At 36.8% G+C, this 22735-nt stretch overlaps 1 protein-coding gene across 1 annotated transcript in view; it reads left to right on the forward strand.

Moving 5' to 3' along the window:
• LOC145693356 (uncharacterized) overlaps positions 1–22735 on the forward strand; it is a 1437468-nt gene that overhangs the window by 133298 nt on the left and 1281435 nt on the right. The window contains exon 5 of the mRNA XM_081769283.1: positions 11546–11653. Within this exon, the coding sequence (XP_081625409.1) occupies positions 11546–11653 (108 nt within the window). The remainder of the gene's footprint in view (positions 1–11545; positions 11654–22735) is intronic.

Consider the following 22735-nt stretch of genomic DNA (forward strand, 5'->3'; position numbering starts at 1 on the left):
TTTGAAAAACCTATATCCGAGATTAGGAATGGAAAAGCAACCGGGATAAGAATATGGGAGACAAGAACGAGAGAGAATTGTTTCCACTGTGCAATGAAATATATGTAACAAAAGAGTGTCCAAAAGATTTCGTGAAGATAATCATGATAGCTAAGAAATCAAACCGAAAGAGATGTGAAGATTACAAAATTATGATTGTATATCGTGCAGCAGTAATTTTGATTCGAATTCTGAACAGAACTTTACGTGGAGAAACAAATTAAGCTGAGGATCAGTTCGATTTCAGGAGGGATAAAGGCACAAGAGATGCAATGGATTATTAACACTTTTAAATTAGGACTTTTAAGGTAAATTATAGACTTTGTCTAGCGGCTACACCATCATCCCTATTTATCCTAGGATCATGGTTCGTATTTCATTCTCTTCCGAATAGAACAGCCTTTGAAACGGCACCATTCCCATTTCCCTATCATGTCCCTGAGGTGGGAAATTTTAAGGGAATCGAGATTTTTTCTGAAATGTCAAATTTTAATCCTCTCTGGAGCTCCCTGTGCTAACGCACAAATATCAAAATAATCTGAAAAATACTAAGGAGTGTACTAAATGTGTGTACGAAATTTCAATATTCTATCTTGAATAGCAAGAGGGGAAAAATATTTACTAATGAGTTAAGAACATCCGCACAATGTCCCACATGACGCGGCTCGTAATATAAAATTTTCCTGAAACATCCCTATCTATCCCTATTTATCGTACATCATTCTTCAGAATAGAACATACTTTTAAACGGTAATATTCGCAGGTGTTCATTGTGTATCTGAGGCGGGAAAATAATGAAAAAAGAGACTTTTTTTTTATAAGATATCCTTTGCCTTTTACATTTTTGCCCCTCTAGACCCCCATGTTTTAACATAGAGATCTGAAAGAAATCTGAAAAATGCTAAGGGGTACAGTAAATGTGTGTGGAAAATTTCAATCTTCTAGGTGCAAAGATAAGCCCGCCAAAAAATTCCCCACAATACCCCAGACTCTTGTATAAAACAGGATCTCAGGTAAGAAAAAAACTCTGTTTCAACGCAGAGACCTAAAAAAGAAATCAGAAAAATACTGATTGGTGCACTGAATGTGTGTTCAAAATTCCATACTTCTTGGTGCAGAAGTTAGCTTGCCAAAAATTAAAAATATAGGCATAACAAAAATATTTTTGTAAGTTATGACGTCATCACAACAAGGTCTCGACGCAGAAAGACGTGAAAGCATACGTGTTCTATAATGCCTCCAGGCTTGAAAAACAGAAAGAATCTAAGTGAGAAGCTTTATTGGTACTTCCTAAATCGAATAATGAAGATTCTACCCTATCACCTAAAAGTAGGTGATATAATTTGAAAAGGTTAAGCGTGATAGGTGAATGTTTTGTAGAAGGGGAAGAGGTGTATGCAATATTTATTGGGCGATTCTCTGGCAAGTGGTTCATTGTCAGTAAATTTTCAAAATTAATTTGAAACTATGATGTTTATGTTTTTCTATTAAGAAATAGTGTAACTGTATGCTGAGACATTTAAAATCTTTTTGTAAAATATATTTACTAGATTTTGACCACATAAACTTTACATGTTCTACACCATGCTCAATGCTTTTCGCATATCTCAACTTTCAAATAATTTTCAAACTAAATTCTAAATCTGAAATTGTATGAACAATAGCAAAAAATATGAAGTGGACCTTTGGCAAAAATCTGAAAATTTCATTTTAATTAATGTTTTATCCTGGTAGGCAAAAATCGTAGTTTTCTCATGTCATGTTTTGCTGTCCCGTGCGTAACGGAAACCATGTATTTTTCGTGTTTCTTTTGTAATTATAGAAAATAAAGTATTGAAACTTTTGCTCCAAAGTAGAATTATTATTAGCCTAATAGTGGTACTCATTACATTTGTTTATTATCCTCCTTATTTATTTCGTGAGGTATAGAAATGTTGTCCCGTGCGTAACGTTACGCACGGGACATTTACAGATTTATGCAAGGAAGTGAATAAAATTAAGTTAGTAAGATTTCAATACGTGTTTATTGTTATTGAGGTTAAACAATGAACAATATACTTTTATATTAACTCAAAAGAAGCATGAATTTGCTGAGAGAAATTAAACCAACAAGATAACTACCAAAAACGTCTACGCTAAGTTACATAGAAACATTTACCACGAGGCTTAAAAACAAATTATCATGATAAATCACACTTCATTAGAAAGATAGGTCTATGGTAAGTTGGTTTGACAGTCTTGTAGGGGGCATATGGATTCGCTTCAAAACTCTTTAGTTCTTTACAAAGACGGCTATTGGTTCTGGAACTTATAGTATATTCTTTCACCCTTTATCAGCAAATTAGGTGCTTGAAGTATATTTAAAACTTGATGGAATGAGACATTAGATCTATTCGTTTTATCAAAACAAAACTTTGTACAACTGTTGTCCGTGCATTTTAGATTTCTTACTCTATAATGTCACCATCTTCTTCTACATCACTTTCAGACACATATACATACCGATATTTAATCTTAATTTTGGAAGAACTACAATCAAATTTCACTAGGAGAAATACACCTGCTCTAACATTGCCCATTCTGCACTCGACAGTTGGAGGGTTGGAATATCATTATGAACATCGTCTTCAAAGCTGTATTCTGAATTAATTTTACTCTCATCACTTGATGAATATATCATTCTGTACACTGGCACTTTTCGTTTTTCTTGAACCAATCTAACTTGAATTACCTTGTTCTTCTTCACATTTTAGTGTTTTCCTTTTCTAAATGGTCAACAACGAAACAATGCGGAATGAGTTTCGCAAAAGAAACGTGAAAGGAAAAGAGTTAATCCTTTAACTTACCTATAACGCTGCATCCTCACTTTATTTTCCAGTCTCGCATTGGTTCCTATGTTTAAGTCAATTTATATATTTTCTAGCCCATTCAGAGCCACTCATTGCTTTTTGTTGATCGACTCATTTCATCCCTGACAATATTACTTGGAACAGAGTTACTTGCTTGTGAACCCATATTACTTACTTAAAAAACTCACACTAAAATCTTCACTGTGAAATAACAATCAATAATACCAAATAACGAAAAACCAACTGTTTCTTCTTCAATTCACTTTCCCGCATTTCACCTGCCAATAGCAGCGTTCAAACGACTCAACGTTTGGTAGGTAGCACAGAGGATCGAGCAGCTCAACAGTTGTACAACATTATGTGGTTTGAACGCCACCGATCAGCGCTCAGAAAAATACCCCAAAGACATGGTAATAGCACTAAGCGAGTTGCCTAGCAAAGTTCGACTTTGATACTTTGGAATGTAATTTAATTCATTTACATTAAGTTATGGATGCGAATTTTTTATGCTTGTCAATGTCCAAATGTTAGTCTTAAAATATCGATCTCTTTAGTAAGGATATTGCATAATAACAGTCTTAGAACAACCGAAGAATTGGATAGTTACTTTTCTGTCCCGTGCGTATCGGTGAGTCGAAAAAGAAAACACAATGTGAAGCTAATTAAATTATACTTTCCAATTTAAAAATGTAATGCAGAGTAAGGAGAATGAATGTAAAACATAAGTGATGGTATATAAAATGAAAATGCTTCCACAAATCGCAGAGAATGTCCAATGAAATTGAGATTGCCAAATAAGCTGTTTGTCTGAGTCCCGTGCGTAACGCTTAATTTCAGCTTATAACTCAAATTTGCAGTTGATTTGGGTGTTTCATTTTATTTAACTATGCACTAATAATTTTTACCCTAATTTTGACATCGTCTTCAAAGCTGTATTCTGAATTAATTTTGCTCTCATCACTTGATGAATATATCATTCTGTACACTGGCACTTTTCGTTTTTCTTGAACCAATCTAACTTGAATTACCTTGTTCTTCTTCACATTTTAGTGTTTTCCTTTTCTAAATGGTCAACAACGAAACAATGCGGAATGAGTTTCGCAAAAGAAACGTGAAAGGAAAAGAGTTAATCCTTTAACTTACTTATAACGCTGCATCCTCACTTTATTTTCCAGTCTCGCATTGGTTCCTATGTTTAAGTCAATTTATATATTTTCTAGCCCATTCAGAGCCACTCATTGCTTTTTGTTGATCGACTCATTTCATCCCTGACAATATTACTTGGAACAGAGTTACTTGCTTGTGAACCCATATTACTTACTTAAAAAACTCACACTAAAATCTTCACTGTGAAATAACAATCAATAATACCAAATAACGAAAAACCAACTGTTTCTTCTTCAATTCACTTTCCCGCATTTCACCTGCCAATAGCAGCGTTCAAACGACTCAACGTTTGGTAGGTAGCACAGAGGATCGAGCAGCTCAACAGTTGTACAACATTATGTGGTTTGAACGCCACCGATCAGCGCTCAGAAAAATACCCCAAAGACATGGTAATAGCACTAAGCGAGTTGCCTAGCAAAGTTCGACTTTGATACTTTGGAATGTAATTTAATTCATTTACATTAAGTTATGGATGCGAATTTTTTATGCTTGTCAATGTCCAAATGTTAGTCTTAAAATATCGATCTCTTTAGTAAGGATATTGCATAATAACAGTCTTAGAACAACCGAAGAATTGGATAGTTACTTTTCTGTCCCGTGTGTATCGGTGAGTCGAAAAAGAAAACACAATGTCAAGCTAATTAAATTATACTTTCCAATTTAAAAATATAATGCAGAGTAAGGAGAATGAATGTAAAACATAAGTGATGGTATATAAAATGAAAATGCTTCCACAAATCGCAGGGAATGTCCAATGAAATTGAGATTGCCAAATAAGCTGTTTGTCTGAGTCCCGTGCGTAACGCTTAATTTCGGCTTGAAACTCAAATTTGCAGTTGTTTTGGGTGTTTCATTTTATTTAACTATGCACTAATAATTTTTACCCTAATTTTGACATACTTTTTTATTTTATTTGAAAATACATTTTTGTTTAACCCTTATCCGGGCAAGACATTTTTGTAACGTAAACGGGCAACCGGGGCCTGTGAGGTCCAGTATATATTTTAAGTGCAGAACACTCAAAATCAATGCCTATTGTCACTTACTGTTTAGACTAGGGATGGACAAAACCGGTTTTTGTAAAAACCGAAAACCGGTTTCTATAAAAACCGAAACCCGAAAAGCCGACATTTCGGTTTTCTCCAAAACCGGTTCGGTTTTTCACCGAAACCGGTTCCGGTTTTCTCCAAAACCGGTTCTGGTTTCGGTGAAAACTTTTCGAAAACACATAAAACTATTTCTGTGGAAATGGATTCGGTTTCCGGAGGACAACGAAACACCATTCTCGTCAGAAATAAAACAAATTTTTGAAAAAAAAAATTGGAATCGGTTTTGAAGAAAACCGAAACTGGATCAGCTGAAAAACCAAACCAGTTTTGGAGAAAACCGATAACCGAAAATTTTCAAAACCCGGTTTCGGTTTTTCTAAAAACTGAAAACCGAAAAACCGGTTTTTGTGCCCACCACTAGTTTAGACTAGTCTAGAATGTAGCGGTATATATTTTTGTCAAGTAGCGAAACTTCGTGTCACGCTTTTGTAAGCCAAGCAGAATAGCAAATCCGGTCCAGACATTTTTTTTACGTAAACGGGCAACCGGGGCCTGTCAGGCCTAGTATATATTTTAAGTGCAGAACACTCAAAATTCAATGTCTGTTGCCGCATACTGTTCCGACTAAAGGTTACAATAGTCACGTGTTCAATATATAATTATGTGACAATTTGATCTAATATTTAACAGGAATTTCACTAAAATTATGCGGGGCCTCCTAGGCCCCGGTTGCCCGGTTACGTCAAAAAAGATTTTCAACTTTAAAAAACAAAAAAATTAGCTTTACCAACTCGATATGTTCATGATTTTAACTTCGACGAAAGATAGAAGAATTCAGTATTTTATGTTTTCAAAATATTTATGGTTATTGAGAAATTTTAGAAAAATGAAGCTACTGGGCCTGGGAGGCCCCAGTTGCCCGGATAAGGGTTAAAAAAGCAGGTTTTGTGTACAAATGTCCCGTGCGTAACGCCGAAAATCGCCCTATTGATCTAGAAAAGGTTTCTGACTGCGTGAATTGGGCATTGCTGTTGGAAGTTCTAAAGAAGGTTGAGTTGGAATGGAAAGATCGAAAACTCATATGAAACTAATGTTTGAACCAACAAATAAATGTTAGAATAGGAGAGGAAATGAAAAAGAGAAGTGTAAGTGGAACAGAAGTTCGAGAAGGATGCTGTCTCTCGCCTACATTATTTAATATCTATCTAGAAGGCATAATGAAAGAAAGAAAAAAAAAGACTGCAAATGAAGATGACACTTCGGTAGGAGGTAGGATGATTAGGCATATACGGTATGCAGATGATATGCCGCTTCTTGCCGAATCTGAAGAGAAAATACGTAAGATGTTAGAAAACTTGAGGAAGGGCTGTGAGAGAATATGGGATGAAATTAATGTTAGCAGAATAAAAGCTATGGTGATTAAAACGAAGTGGTCGGTGTCAAGTATAGATCAGGTGACTAATTTTCAACACCTGGCTAATATCATTAGTGATGATATGAAGTGTGAACGTGAAATAAAAGCAAAGATACGAATGGCGAAAAAAGCCTTTAGGAGGAAGAAAGTACATTGTGATACATTGAATAAAGAGTTGAGAAAAAGACTAATAAAATGCTTCGTGTGGAGTATTGTACTGTGTGGGGTCAGGTGTAAAACAGCTGTAAAAAAAAAAAAAAAAAAAAAAACTAGTACTGTCTTAGAAAGTATTCCTAAAAGGGAGAAACTCCATCGTGCACCCTGAACAGTGACGGGAGTGCGTTGAGCGAGGCCAACAGCAAAATGGGGTCCATTGAAGATTCGTAACTCCACTTTGAAGGGTTTTAATGAATTTCACACTTTTCCCTCAATGTCTAAAATGTAACTACTTAGCCTTAGATGAAAAGGAAGTTGTAAAGGAGCTATAGACTGTGAAGTCTACCGAAAAGATTTATCACGTCCTTGCAGCAACTATTTGCAGCAACTATTTCCAGCTAAAGGGAATAAGTACATCAGACCTAAGTTTTCAGAAACGCAAAAAAAACCTCCCGAGGCGTATTTGTATTTGTTTCAACACGTGTATAACTGATTAATTGTAGCAAAAGAACTGAGAAACTCTAAGACAAGAAGAAGAATCTTGTATTGTAGCACTGCAATTGGTGAGAAAAGCTTAAAAGTGGAAAAAATATTTTTATGTACTTATTCCCTTTTTCCAATCAGTGTTTCAATTATGAGCCTATATTTTTGAGGTGTTAAAAATAATAATAATAAGAAGAAAACTTATTAACTGGTAGGTTACGCTGGACTCTTAATTGTGTATATGGAATAATGGAACGTGGGGTTATACAGAGGATTTTGGATTTCTGTTGGCGATCAATTAATCTTTACCCTAGTTGGTCCGGATTTCGAACAGTAATGAAGATCAAGATTGATTGAAATTTCAACTTAGAATGAAATAAATAAAAATCTAATCTTATACAACTCTCATTGATAGTAGTGTTCCGTATTTGTTTAGACGCCTATTCTTTTATAACTTTACCTATGGTGCATGGAGTTGTTGGTTAGATCCCAGCTCGCGCTGAATGAACTTTATTATGGACAAACACCGTGTGCATGAGTTTTCTCGGGTTTCTCCAGTTTCCTCCCACTTTCTTCATTAAACGATTTCATTAGTTTCTCACCATCACTGTCTCCATTAGCGTAGTCGGCATAACGTGGGACGTAAAACTTAAATATTTCGTTTCGTTTTTCTTTTATAACTGTATCTCACTTTTCCTGTGACGAGAGCATCATCTAAGCTAGTATTCAGTGAATTAAACCACTATATTCATAGCACAATAGTACAGAATGAAGTTTAGCTCTTTGGCAATCTCCAGCATGCAGAGCAAAAAAAGCCAATACATTGATATTGAAACAGTAGTTAACGAATTCCTCTGCGAAAAAGATCACTCGTACTGTTGTGTTTCAGATGATAATTTATAATTATACTTAGTTGGTTGAAATTTCTCCATAGTTCTGGGGGCAAGATACTGAAAAATCCCTACCAAGAGATGAAGGTGACATGTAAAAGTAGTCAAATACGAACGAAATTAGTGTCGAATTCATATGCAAAGATGAAAAGTGACACTGTGGATGCTGCGTAAGTCCAAAATAAGCCTTGGTTGGCTTCGAGTTGACAATGGGAGGGTGACAGGAATAAAGAATCGAAAATATCCTATATTTGTGTCGAATGGATAGTTTTCGGGATCACTGACATAAAAAGTGATATTTCAGGTGTGTATATGTCCAAGGTTGGCCATATTGAAATGGGGTCATAGGGAGAACCAGTAAATACTTCAGAACAGTTCCTTTTTGGTGCGTTTTGGTCAACTTTTGGAATATCCCCTTAATGTAGCTTTCAACGCAGCTAAGGGAAACGTATGTGAACGAGTAATAGAATCCTCCGTAGCAGAATGGATAAAGTCATGGTTCGATGACCACAAGGTTCGTGGTTCGAAACCCGTCGCCGAAACCAGATTTTTTAAAATCTTAATTCCTCAGTTCTGAAGATCTTTCTCTTCTTTCGTAATCATCTGATGTTCTCCACATTAATTCGACAACTGCCTAATGTGATCCTCGCAGTTCGAAAACTTCCCTTCTTATCTTTCACAAAATCAGAATTTTCGTCATAATATGAATGCTGTCCGATCATTTTTCCCCAATTCTAAATCTGTGTATACAAATCATCCCTCTCTGTCTCCATACTTGAATCCCTCTCTCTCTCTCTCTCTCTCAATGTCACCCAGGAAGTCATATGGCTTGAGATCAAACCTTCGACTCTTGAAACCGAATGTAAGCTCTTTAGCAATGTGCGATCCTAGCTCTATAGGTTTGTTGTTAAAACCAGTGTCTTTTATTCGGGGGGGGGGGGAGGAAGAGATTCTCCGGCGACATAAGATTTTCACTTTTTATTAGTGTATTACTATACATTTGATCAAAAAATACGTATTTATGAAGCTCAAGAGAGGGGGAATTACACCCTCCTGTCCTGCCCTAATGACGCCCCTGATACATTTGCTTGCACTTACTGAAAAGAAATTCAATGAATCATTGAATAAAACTCGTTTCTGTCCGTAGATATTTTAGAGCTCTTGGCAATTTTCATAGATTTCTTAGGGAGCATCTTACTAGCTTTCACTCTTTAAAGAAAGAAAAGAATGAAACTAAAGATATTTATGAAGCTCTGGGAAGATTGTGTGACTTTCCTTTAATTTAGGCTCTTAAAAATATTTCAGAACAAACGAATGGAAAAGACTGTTTTAAAGCTATAACGTTGTAAACTTGATTCCTGTTTCTTTTTCAGCTGAATGGAAAGAGTGTATTACGTCACACACACTGCTTTAGACAAGGAGAGGTGGAGGACGGGGAGGAGTTGGAATAAATACTAGAAGCAACTAATCTATTGATACATGTATTGCGGGAATGCATAAGAAAACTGGGCAAGAGTTTGTTATTTATTTGGACTTAGAATTTTTGTAACAAATTTTATGCCGCGGACTGTAACACCCTGAACTAAATAGCCTCAATTTCAGCTTTGATTGAGTGAAGATAGTGTTATGTACGACTACACAGTTCAAATAACTATGTGAACTATTCCTGCTTCAGGTGTTAAAGTCACCGCCCGCTCCAGCCTTTACACTACCTGTCGAATCACCAAAAATAACCGTACGAACATTTTTTCGAATTTCGCCGCATGGGTGCAGCACTAAGCGAGGCTTGTTTCGCAAATTAAAATGTATTATTGTTGCTTGCATTCTCTAAGGTGCAAAGAGGCATTTTAGAAAAAGTTAACTATCGTTTCAGGAAAAATCATCGAGTATTCAACTACGGAAAAATGGTTAAGTAAAATATCAAGACATGATGATAATAAAGATAAAACTTTTTACAATTCTGACAAGCAGGTATACAATCGTGTGTAAAGCGGGTAAATGCTGCCGAGAAAAGGGGGTAAAGACGTATATCCTTAACTTTTGCAGAGTGCGGGAAACGTAAGTATTACGACGTATGCATTAGGATTAGCAATTTGATTTTTGTCCTTTCGACATGTATGGTTATGTTAGTCCATCTCGTATAAGGTATGACGTCCTCGGTGGTGACACTTCGCGAGGAGTTGGAGAGGAAGAAAACAATGGGGAAGGAAGGAAGCGTCCTGGGACCGTGGTTAGATGCCATCCCGCCATTTGCAGGTCTGAGTGAGGAAAATCTCACCTAGGACGGCTGGACTGAAATAGCTTTTACACTTTTTCGACCGAGTGTTCCCACCGGGAATCTAACTCAGGACTGCTCGCATCAAAGGTGAGAGCCCATTTCGTGCAATGTATGTACTGTTACACGCGGTTCCGTGGCTAATGCGTTTCAAGCGCTCACAATCAGTTTTTCATATGATGCCATGACTGCACTGTATAATAAGTGATATTTTACACTTATATAATATATAAGTGTAAAATATATAATATATATTTATATATATATATTATATATTTATATTAATAATATATATAATATATATATATATATATTATGTATATAATATTATATAATATATATTATATATATAATATATATTATATATTATATAATATATAATATATAATATATATAATAAGTGATATAATAATAAGTGATATTTTATCAGCGGAAACTTCCTAGAGAACGCGTGAAAAAGTTACATTTTGTACTTGTAACCTAAGTTCTTACTCAGCATTCTACTTGCTTTTTCTTACCATAACTTAGTCTAATTCAGTGTATCATGCTATGAGAAACTCTAAGGAATACAAAAAGAAAGTTCAGTTCTTTACCAAACCCCTATTTGTAGCTAGAAATAATGTCTATAAATATGTACTTATATAATTCTTGGAAGCCATTACATTCTAGCATTCTACATATATAAATATCACGACTAATTATTTGCAACATTTAACATTTTCTACGTCTTCTGGGATTTTAGTGTTAACTGTTTTATTACGTGCAACTCCTACATCCATGTTTTGTGTTGCATTTTATCCCTTAATTCTATTTTTAAATAAGTGGCGAGACTCCCAGAAAAAGTTGGCTAAACTTAACATCGCAAACCTGCAAATTTTATCAACAATTTAACAGATTATAGTTATGTTTTAGGCACAAAAGTAGTATAGTTCCAAGGACGAATGCCGACATTATTACCCTCGTTCAATTATTTTGTTTCGGAGAAATTGAAGATGTTGAAGGACGAAAATACGCTTAGTGTGTTGTGGCTAAACCAAACGACCATGCATAACATGCATTTTACCATATTTTAAAATAGTATTTAGCTACTTCATAGATGCTTTATAATACTATATTAAACGGCTCCACAAAACTTCAAAATTCAAGTTTTTGCTGATTGTGTTAATTAGAAAAATTTTATACCATTATAAGTCACAAATTAATAACTTTTGTTTTTTTTAAAGGGTAAAATGGGAATGCCCGGCTTCCCAGGAATTAACGGAGTTCCCGGAATTCAAGGCCCACCAGGTCCTCCAGGACTACCTGGTTTGGATGGTTGCAACGGAACAGATGTAAGTAACTAATAAATAGTCTCTAATAGTGAAAATACACTTACTGCATACATCCTTACGTTTGGATTTGCATTTAGTCAAGTAGGAAATTCACTGGTTGAAAATGAAAAGTAAGAATCCTTCAATCTTTGTCCATGTGTGTTGCTTTCCACACACACACACATATAGATCGTAGACTGTGCATAATCTACCATGAACTTCATACCCGTGGACATCACAGAGTATTGCCAAAGAGTGAAATTTTCATAAGAACGGCCATGAGGATCCTATTTAGTAATTTCTACTGCAACTATATGTGTGTATCATCAGCAATATATAGGGTACCGTATACCATTTGTCTTGATACACCCTTGACATTAGTTACAAATATACAGGGTGTTTCAAAACAACACTGACAACGTTTGGGAGGTGATTCCTGGCACCAAGATAAGGCAAAAAATATAGACCAACTTGGGTGTACAAATGCTTCCTTTCGGAGTTATAGGCTGCCGAAAATATGAAAAAATGATCTTTAAAGGACCTTAGCTCCAAAACTATGGGATCTACCGTAGTTGGGCAAAGACTTCACTTAGAAACTGGTATGTGCCCTATCCAAATATGCAAGTTTCAGAATCGTGCGGTATTTCTGCAACAATTTTTATAGAGATAGTTGGTGAGTACTTCAAATTATATGGCCGTAGCACCACATCCTTTGTAAAAAATGTTGCGTTAGTACCTTAGAATTCTGGAACATGTATATTTGGATAGCTCTCATATTAGTTCCAAAGTGAAGTCTTGACCCGACTACAGTAGGCTTCATGTTTTCTGCAGCCTATATCTCCGAAAGGAGGCATTTGTGCACCCACGTTGGTCTTTACCTTTTGTCTTACTTTGCTGTCAGGAATCACGCCCAAACGTTGTTGGTGTTGGTTTGAAACACCCTTTATAAGTAAACTGAAATTTTGTAGCATGCGCACATGGACAGGAAGATTGCTTGGCATAACAACACGAGATCAACAGTGTTACCCTCCCAACGTACTTTCCTTTTTCAAATAGCACTACTCAGATTATTACGTATTTTAAATACACATATTAAGAATAAAAGTTACGATACACTTATGTTATTCAGTGTTACAAGCTAAGGACACAACAATCCAAACTTTGGAAAACTTAAGAACAGTAATATGTCCGCCGCACGGGGCGATGCACATCCGAAGTAACTTAGTATCGAATTACGATATACCGTATTGTTAATAAATAAGAACGAAGTTACAAGCGATTGAAAATTACAATTAGTAAACACTCTTCTTCTAATGTTAAGAAGAAAAGCAACAAATTCCTTTAAAAGTTCTGACTACATCGTTCTTACGAGGAAACGAAACACTTTACATTATTTTGCACTTGACTACCTGCAGATCCAAGACAATCAAGAGATACTACTAATAATAATAATGATAATAATAGGTGGTGGAATTGAGAGGATGATTTGTAACTTGAATCTTCCGTTTTTTCTGGCAGGTGCGTTTTGTTCTTCCTCAGTTTCAGTATATTTAACTTTTAACTACACTGGTGAAAATAAGTTAAATTTACACTTCGATAGAGTCTGACATATCTGAGTTGTTTCTCACAAATACTGAATATTATTATTTCTTATTTAATAATTCCAATGCTGAGCAATCTTGTTGATCTTTAGTCTTTCTTTAGGATGTTCAAGTAAGTCGTAATTTCGTATGCACACTCCATCAAATATCTGTGACTTTAAGTATATGTACACTGAACCACAAAAGTATCTCCCCCCTAAGTGCTCCAATTCCATCACTTGGGGTCCAGGTCATTTGCAGTTGTGAGAACGCCTAGACAGATGCAACCCAACTTACACGTAACTTTTCTCGGCACTGACAGCAGTTGTTAGCACTGAGTCAGGTGTTTATGGAGGTAAAATTGTAAAGTAGGTGACTAACGAAAGAGTTCTCCACTCTAAGATGAATCTCTATGGTTCGCATCGTGTTTTCCAAAGAACGCCATATATTAATCTCAATACTGCCGTGTATGAAATTTATTATTTCTTTTATATGATGTGTTTAGTGAAATTACAATACTGACCACGCATGAATCAGGAAATGCTTGAAAGTAGCTCAAAATATTAAAATCTAGAACAACTGCTGGAAACAAGTTTGTAAATGATTGCCTCCATTGAGAAACCGTCTCCAATTCTCTTCATTCCAACATTTTTTCTTTCTGGAAGAGAAAAGATCTTGCTTGTTGCACTGAGTATGCACTGAAATTGAAATTGAAACATTTGAAAAAGTTTCAACCTGGTCGGGATTCGAACCCGGGTTCGCCGAATAGAATTTCAATGCGCTAACCACTTACCTACCGCGTCGCTTCGTCTTTCACCTAAACTATTGGCTAATTAAAATCGTTGCATGTAAGACTATAAGATATACTAATGCTCGTATAATAAGACATTCTTTATGAATGTCACAGTGACTAACTCGAGATTTCCTTCTGGGTTATATAGACGTTCGTCAATGAGGAACATATCACAAACCGTTCTTCAAGTTAAGGCTACGTCATCGTTTTCAGCAATAGCCCCGATTTACATTACAATTCTTCTTTACCTTCTAGTTTCCAAATAAAAAAGGAGGGTAGAAATTAATTTCACATTCCTTGAATTATATTAACACGTGTAGAAATAGTTTGTGCTATGTTTATGTAACATAATAACTAGTTTGTTTTCTTATCTTTGTATGAGGAATTGATGGCAAAGTGTAAAAGTAGAGAACTTCCACTACAACGACCCAGATTCGAATCCCGTCGTGGCATTTATTTTTCTTTATTGCAAGGTATTGTTTACGTAATTAATATTGTAATTGTTATTCCTTTATTATTATTATTATTATTATTATTATTATTATTATTATTATTATTATTAATAATAATAATAATAATAATAACAATAATAACTAACTCTATGGCCTATGAAACCCGAAGGTTCAATGCCGCGTTCACAAAAGCTCTCCACTGACTTCTATCCTTAGCTAACTGCATCCAGTTTCTACTTGGTATTCCAATCTCTGCGAGATCCATCTTAATATTGTCCTCCCATCTGCGCCGAGGTCTTCCTAATGGTCGCTTTCCGATTGGTCTTCCAGTCAAGACTTTGAAAGCGTTTCTACTTTCTTCCATCCTAGCTACATGACCCGCCCACCTAAGCCTCCTAGACTTAACGACCCTAACAATGTTGGGTAAACCATATAAATTATGTAGTTCCTCGTTATGAAGTTTCCGCCATTCCCCATTCCCGTTCCTCATGGGTCCGAATATTCGTCTCAGGATCTTGTTCTCAATTCCTTTCAGTCTATGTTCTTCCCTCAGAGTAAGTGACCATGTTTCGCAGCCATACAGAACAACAGGCATAATTATCGTTTTGTATATTTTAAGCTTCAAATTCCTCGATAGAATTCGCGACGACAAGAGATTTTGAACCGAATAGTAACACGAATTCCCTGCTTTTAGTGGACATTTAATTTCTTCGTGCATATGATTTTCCTCTGATAATATTGATCCTAGATATTTGAAACTATCCACTTTATGAAAAGTATTATTTAATATTTTAACGCATCCATAATTTGCTGTATTCCGGTCCCGAATAATAATAATAATAATAATGAAAAGTCGAGATTTGGCTACATATTTTATATTTTATGAATTTTCTGATTGGATTTCAAGTCTTTTCGTTGAATAATCTATTGTAGGGTGTTTGGGGGAGGGAAATATCATCCTGTTGATTTTTATTTGTTTACTTCCACGCTACATCAAGCTTGGATACTATATTTCATCTTTCTATATCTACGGGAAGTACCCTAAAGGTTTTGATGATCATAAGAGAGTAAGTGAATAAGTGATGAGATCAATGAACTATTTGTAATAACAACATTGAAAGTATCAGATTGTCGGAAAAATCATGTTGTAAAATATGACAAATGATGATTTATGGATATACTAGAGTTATTCGGATCATGCAATAGTTATGTCATGAATAGCTAAGATGTTGAGCGTTTTGTGTTTTGTTTCGTTTGATTTAGAGATTTTACCAGATATGGCGTGGGTCAATGAAAACTTGACACGATCCACTGACCCACCACCCACTGCGACTCACTCTGACTCAGCACCCACCATGAACCACTGACCCACCAAATCATATCGTCATCAACTCTGATACATGATCCACGGCCTCTTCTCTAGCGACTAAAGAGTTATAAAACCATGTTGTCAAATTCTAACTAATCGGAGTTTGAATTTCTACGGTCAATCGCTCAAGCACCGCTCTGTTACAATAACGGTGCATCTGACCTCTACGATATAAAATGGTAAAGTGTTGGTCACGGGCAAAATTACGATGAATTCATTTAAATTATCATTGTGTAATTATTTCCTTGTTGAATTATCGATACTTTTCAGTAAAAAAAAAAAAAAAAAAAAAAAACGGATGAAATTTGAAGGTCCTAAATCGAGGTAAGTAGACCAACGTACAGAAGCTTACATTACAAATTTTATGTCTATTTTTCTCACAATTCTATGGGTTGATTGCACTGTGATCTAAGCGCTTCACATGATAAACAAGATTCAGCAATTATTATAATAGAATGCGTATGGTAAGCATAGATGAATGTGTGATGCGAAGCACTGTCTGTATTTTATGTTTCTCAACTTGTTTTTTTAACTAATATCAAAAATCGTTTTTGATTATTTGTACAAACTAACGCACTATCAATGTACCATATATAGAAAGTGCCACCCGTCCCCATAAAGGAGAATCGTAAAATAAGGTAGAAGACATTCTGTTAATTTTCAAGAAAGAATTAGTATATTGAATTTCAGCTCCGTAAGTTTAACGGCTTGTGAGATAATTCTTTTTTTCGCAAAAATTCGGACCCCCCCCCCCCCATTTGTGCCTAACATCCCAGTTTGGATTAAGGCCTAACTATATACCAAGTCATTTCATTTGACTGCAATTTGGCTGTGATGATTAGGCATAGATAGTTACATTCAATTTTTTCATATAATAATTTATACAGGTATTACAGTGATTCGAAAATGATATTTTCCAGTAGTTAACCCCTATAAAACTTGCAGGCTGTGTGTCTCGAAAGGCAAGTAGTAGAAGTATACATCCTATTCCTCTTATTACAATTTCAAATATCAAAAATGCCTCAAGTTCTTTTTTCACTTAGAGATGCTCATCTCAGGCAGGTAAACAGAAACAAATGAAAAAGGGAAATGGTTGCCTTTATGTAAAACGTAGACAAATTGACCAGTGTTCAGAAGCACGTTTTTGAATTACACTCGACCCTACTCATAGGAGCTAAATACGCGGTTCTGGTTGGTTAAAGTTATCCGTTTCTCGCCACGTAGCATAATTAGAGCAAAAATCAAAAGCTTGTTCCTGGCGGTCGTCGTGGCCGAGCTTACAAGCGCAATGGGCTAGTAATTATAATTGCTTTTGGTAGGGGTTCAAATCAAGGCCAAGGAAAGAATTCTTTATTTTTATATTTCATTTTTTTACATTTTCAAAACTTTTTTCATTAAAATAAGATGAAAATAATATTCAAAAAAGCGATTTCGTTACGTGTGCAGTTTTCTTTTAAAATACGACTCAACAGTATAAGTAGTAGTAGTAGGAGGAGGAGGATCGGGTTAGAAGTCCCGCAGGGCTCATTTTGTACAACGTTTATTGCCATGATGTAAATTTAACCTCAACTGCTTGTTCAAATTTCTTCAATACCCCCAAAGTGACAGTTTTCTTCTGTTACTACTATAATACACAATGAGTACACCAGAAGGTTTGGACAATCGCAAGTTGCAACCAATCAGAAACTGTGTTTTTAGTTTCTATGGCTACGGGCGAGTGTGAAACAAATATGCTGTTCAGAAGATGCTGCCTACAATGCATTGAACAGAGTGGACCGGTGGGTCAGAGTGGGTCATAGTGGATGGTGGTTCACAGTGGGCGGTGGGTCGCAGTGGGTCACGGTAGGTGATGGGTCCCAGTGGGTCACATGCTGTTGATCCACGACCCACTGATCCACTCAGGAAGGTCGATCCATTGACCCACTGACCCACTCCAAAACTGCATTTGACAACACAGAAGATGGAAGACCAAAAATTGCGTGTTCACCGTATTTTATTGTTTTACTTCAGGCAAGGGAACAACACGTGAACAGTGTTTGTGATTTTTACTGTCCTTAGTGTTTCTGTGTTTTTGTACCTGTTCTTAAAGAGTTATTGGGAAAAACTGTAAAGATGAGTAAAACGCGTAAAAATGGGAAAGAAAGTACCGAGGAAGGTTCGTTAAATTAGTTTACTTTTAAAAAAGTAATACAGTGCCCTGAAACGCCAGATTCCAATCGATATGAGTATCTGTCCAATTCCGTGCCGTGAAAAATCAGGACCCGACGCTAGAGCACACGGCAGCGCCTCCGTACATGTGAGTTGTCAATTTAAAGTTGAATTCTCTGGACTGTTCTTTCTGCATAATATTTTAATATTTTATCATGACTGAAATCATAAAGTTTCTGCATTATTACACTGGAATCGTAAAAGTGTGTAATTACTGAATTCACTGCACATCCAGTTTTTACTTCTCCGTGAACAGTGATGTCTTAGAGTAGTGGCTTAAGCGTTAGTTTCATAATGTTGGAGTCGCGGGTTCGATTCCAGCTGTGGCAATTAAGGAAACTTTTATAATTTGCAATATTGGTACCTCTGATATATATTAACATTAAAAATTTTCAATTTCTCTGGGTCTAAGAGTTGCGAGACTTCCTTCACAGGTCAAATGCCAACAACACAAAATTACATCATCCATATAAGCTTCCATTCGTAACTGTCTGGGACACAGGTGGCCATTTTCCACTGGGCTCGCGCTCACCTGTCTCAACTGGAGTCGCGCTCACTCGCGCTCGCACTCACTGCTCTCAACTGGGCTCGCGCTCACTCGCGCTCGCACTCACTAATCTTATCTGGGCTCTCACACACTCGGGGTCGCGCTCATCTCTCTGGACTGTGCTCGCATTTACTCGGGCTCGCGCTCACCTGTCTCAACTGGACTCGCGATCACTTCTCCTAACTGGGCTCGCGCTCACCTGTCTCAACTGGACTCGCGATCACTAGCGCTTGCGACCACTTCTCCCAACTGAGCTCGCGCTTACTCGCGCTCGCATTCACTGACCTTGTCTGATCTCGCACTCACTCGGGCTCGCGCTCACTTCTCGCCACTAGGCTTGCACTCACCCGGGCTCGCGCTCACTCGCGTTCGCGCTTAGTTCTCTCAACTGAGCTCGCACTCACTCGGACTCTCTCGCTCACTTGGGTTCACGCTCTCTTCTCTCGACTGCGCTTGCGCTGGGGGTCATTTCTCTCAATTGGGCTCGCGCTCATTCGTGCTCGGGCTCAGTTCCCTCAATTCGACTCGCGCTCACGTATTTCATTGGGGCTCGAGCTTACTTATTATTGAGCCCGAGCCCAGTTGAGCGCATGAGCCATGCTCGTGAGCTTGTACACCTTAATGGGCTGATTAATGGCGAATGCCCCCCCCCCCCCAATTTCAACCCCTGATGGAGTTGTTACAATTGATCGGAGTTTTCTAACTTTTCCTATTTTTGCGGCAGCCCAAACTATTATGTAAATCAATTTTTTTTTAAAATAATGTGAGTCATTTTTATATCGATTTTCATTGTTTCGTGGATAAAGCTATCATTTAGTTACAAAATAATATTTTTCCTTACCTCATAGAAATACCTGACACGTTAATACTAAACTTCGTTAAAACAGCTGCTTTAACAAAATGAACTAGTCCTACAAGTCATAGGTTGTTTATGCAGCTGAGATTTGAAATACTGTAGATTGATTAATTGATTATTTTTCACCGTCCCCTTTCATCAGCAAGGCTATATGAGACATGGACTTATAGTTTTGACGTGGAATCTGAACCACTGTCGTTCAATACTTTCCCACAGAGAATCGATATTCAAAGTCGCGCGTGCTAGCCACTAGACCAGTGGAAGAGCTTGTAATACTGTCATACACTGAGAAAAAAGTGTACGTGACTTACGTAAAATCATACGTTACATTTGTAAATCTTGTAGTTTTGGGGCTACAAACGTACTGCAAACGTATAACTGAAAACGCATGTTTTATAATACTTTCTGTAAGTGTTCCATGTGTACGTACTTTCCGTATGAAACAATATGGGCGGCCAGGATCTCATACAATGGACGTATATAATATACATATATGTACAGGGCCGGATTTAGGGGTGAACCGGTGCACATGCACCGCCTTCGTTGTAAATATACACTATCTAAAATGAGAAACTAGCAGTGAAAATAGCAACACTTTCCCAAGCTTTCTGCCGTCCTGTTTCCGTTTGGGGATTAAAAGAAAGAGGAGTTTTGCAAAAGCAATAGTTTAACTTGATTTTCTGAATGTTCAAGGAAACGGATTCACCAAGCAAAGCAATATAACATTTGCCAAGTAGGGAAGAAACAAGCCAGGAAGAGAGAATAATTTTTCCTGCATATCGTTTGCGATTCTCTTTAAATGTCGCAGACATAAGCTCACCTATGTTAATGCAAAAGCGGACATAAGCTCACTACTAATAATATAATTGTTATACGATAATTAATGCAATAAAGAATACAATAATGATAACTAATTACATTTATAGGTTAATTAATTTAATTCCAAAGGAAAATAAACCTGAATAAAATAAATACAAGCAAGCAATGGAAAAATGGCAAACGGAAAATATGACAAAAATGAAAACAACTTAGAATATTAATATGAAGTAGATTTTGAGTATTACAATATAAATTGAAAACGGATTTGGACAAACTGAAGAAAGCAATCCAACCCCCTCCCCTATGCTGAAACTTTCGGTGCAAGAAATTTTGCAGCACAGAAATATCGTAAAACGATTTTGGGGAAAAGGTATCTTTTTTTTTCGCTATGGTTGAAAGTATCTGATATATAGTTCATTTCGCTTTAGAAAAACGTATGATGGGTATAAAGAGGTAATCTAGACTTTGACTAGCAGTAGGCCTAATTCAGTAGAAAATAAAGCTATTAATGCTATATATATCAGTTGTCAGATTTAAAAATAAAATAATGAGGATGTTGAAGTGTTTAATGTATTAAACGTGGGCGGACTTTAAGGAACTTGAAATAAAATGCTCCTGATATTTAAATCTGGGCTTTGACTACTAGTAGGCCTAGTTCCTCAATAGAAAATACGCTATATGACAAACGTCATATAGGAGTTGTCAGACATCAGAATAAAATATTAAGAGTGTTGCAGAGTTCAAGTCTTAAGGCTGTCATCAAACTTGCAGACCAATACTCATCAAATGAACCTCTTTCTTATTTACTTAAATCAAAGCAACTTATGAACCAAAAAAAGCTTAATGTTAGTAAATATGAAACATATTTGTTTAAGTGTTGGTCCGCAAGCACGACGGCAGCACTAAGAAGCAAGGCCTAAATATATCTGAGTATGATGATTTCGTAAAAAAAAAAAAAAAAAAAAAAAAAGTGCTGTTAGCAAGCAAATTCTATTAACGTAAGTATTCATGCCTAATCATGAAATTATTTTAATGCAGTTGATGAATTGTCAGGCTTATAAGAAAAATTTGGTTCGAAAATTTCCAGGGCCAAAATTAGGCTTACTGTCGCGTATGCTTCACAGATTAAACTTGCAACATCTTTATTTTATTCTGATATCTGATAACTGCTATACGACATTAGTAGCTCTACTTTCTACCGAGTTATTTGGCCTATTGGTAATTGTAGTCGAAAGCTAGATTTTAATATCCAGCGCATTTTATTACAAGTTCCTCAAGGTTTGCCCACGTTTAATACAACGCAACTCCGCAAGGTCCTTATTATTTTTTTATACCTGATAGATAAGTTATATAAGATAGTACCTCTATTTTCTGCTTAGGAAGTAACTAACACCTGAATTTCAATATTCGGTGAATTTTATTACAAGCCCTCAAGGGAGCTTATGTTTGCTATCGGTGAGCTTTGGTTTATTGGGATTTAAAGAAGCTACAATTAAATAATACATAATTATTTCACTCGACTTTTCTATGAACGCATAGCTTCATTAGTTGCTAGTAAATAAATTTCCTACGTCGCAAGGTCAAGTAGTTTCCTTACTCTATGATCTCACAAAAAAAACTTGGATCATGGAAGTTGTTACTAAAACAACAAAAACAAATACCTGCCTCAAACAAACACCATCCTCTCATAATAACCATGAAAAAGTCGGTTCTCTATCGAAAGGTGTTTGAAGACCTCTGGACAAAGAAATGACAGCTCTGACCTCAAGAATGTGCTTTTTCTTTTTGTAAAGTTGTTTCATTCTTCCTTTACAATTCTGCACATGGATTGAGTTCCCTATTTTTTTACTCTAAAACAAATGAGTCCACGTGAGTGTGAAGTGAGCGCGGGCTCGCACTCAATTTAATTCGCGCTCGCTCGGGCTCACGATCACTTCTCTCAACTGAGCTTGCACTCACTCTGGCTCGCGCTCACTTCCCTCAACTGGGCTCCCGCTTACTTCTCCCAACTGGGCTCGCGATCACTTATCTGTACTGGGCTCGCGCTCATTTCTCTTAATTGGGCTCGCGATCACTTCTGTTAACTAGGTCGCGCTCACTCGGACTCGCGATCACTTCCCTCAACTGGGCTCGCGCTCACTTGAGTTCGCGATCACTTCTCCCAACTGGGCTCGCGCTCACTCGAGCTCGCGATCACTTCTCTAAATGGGCTCTCGCTCATTCGCACTCGCGCTCATTTCTCTTAACTGGCTCGCGATCACTCGGGCTCGGGATCACTTCTGTTAACTGGGCTCCCGCTCACTCGGGCTCGCACTCACTTCTCTCGATTGAATTCGCGCTCACTGGGGCTCGCGCTCACTAATCTCAAGTGGGCTCGCGCTCACTCGGACTCGCGCTCACTTATTTCATTGGAGCTCGGGCTCACGAGGGTTGGGCTCGCGAGTTTGGACACCTCTGGTCTGGGGACGAACGTCTTTGA

Source organism: Thermobia domestica, chromosome 8, assembly GCF_964235325.1.
Source record: "Thermobia domestica chromosome 8, izTheDome1.hap1.1, whole genome shotgun sequence".
NCBI classification, from domain to species: domain Eukaryota; kingdom Metazoa; phylum Arthropoda; class Insecta; order Zygentoma; family Lepismatidae; genus Thermobia; species Thermobia domestica.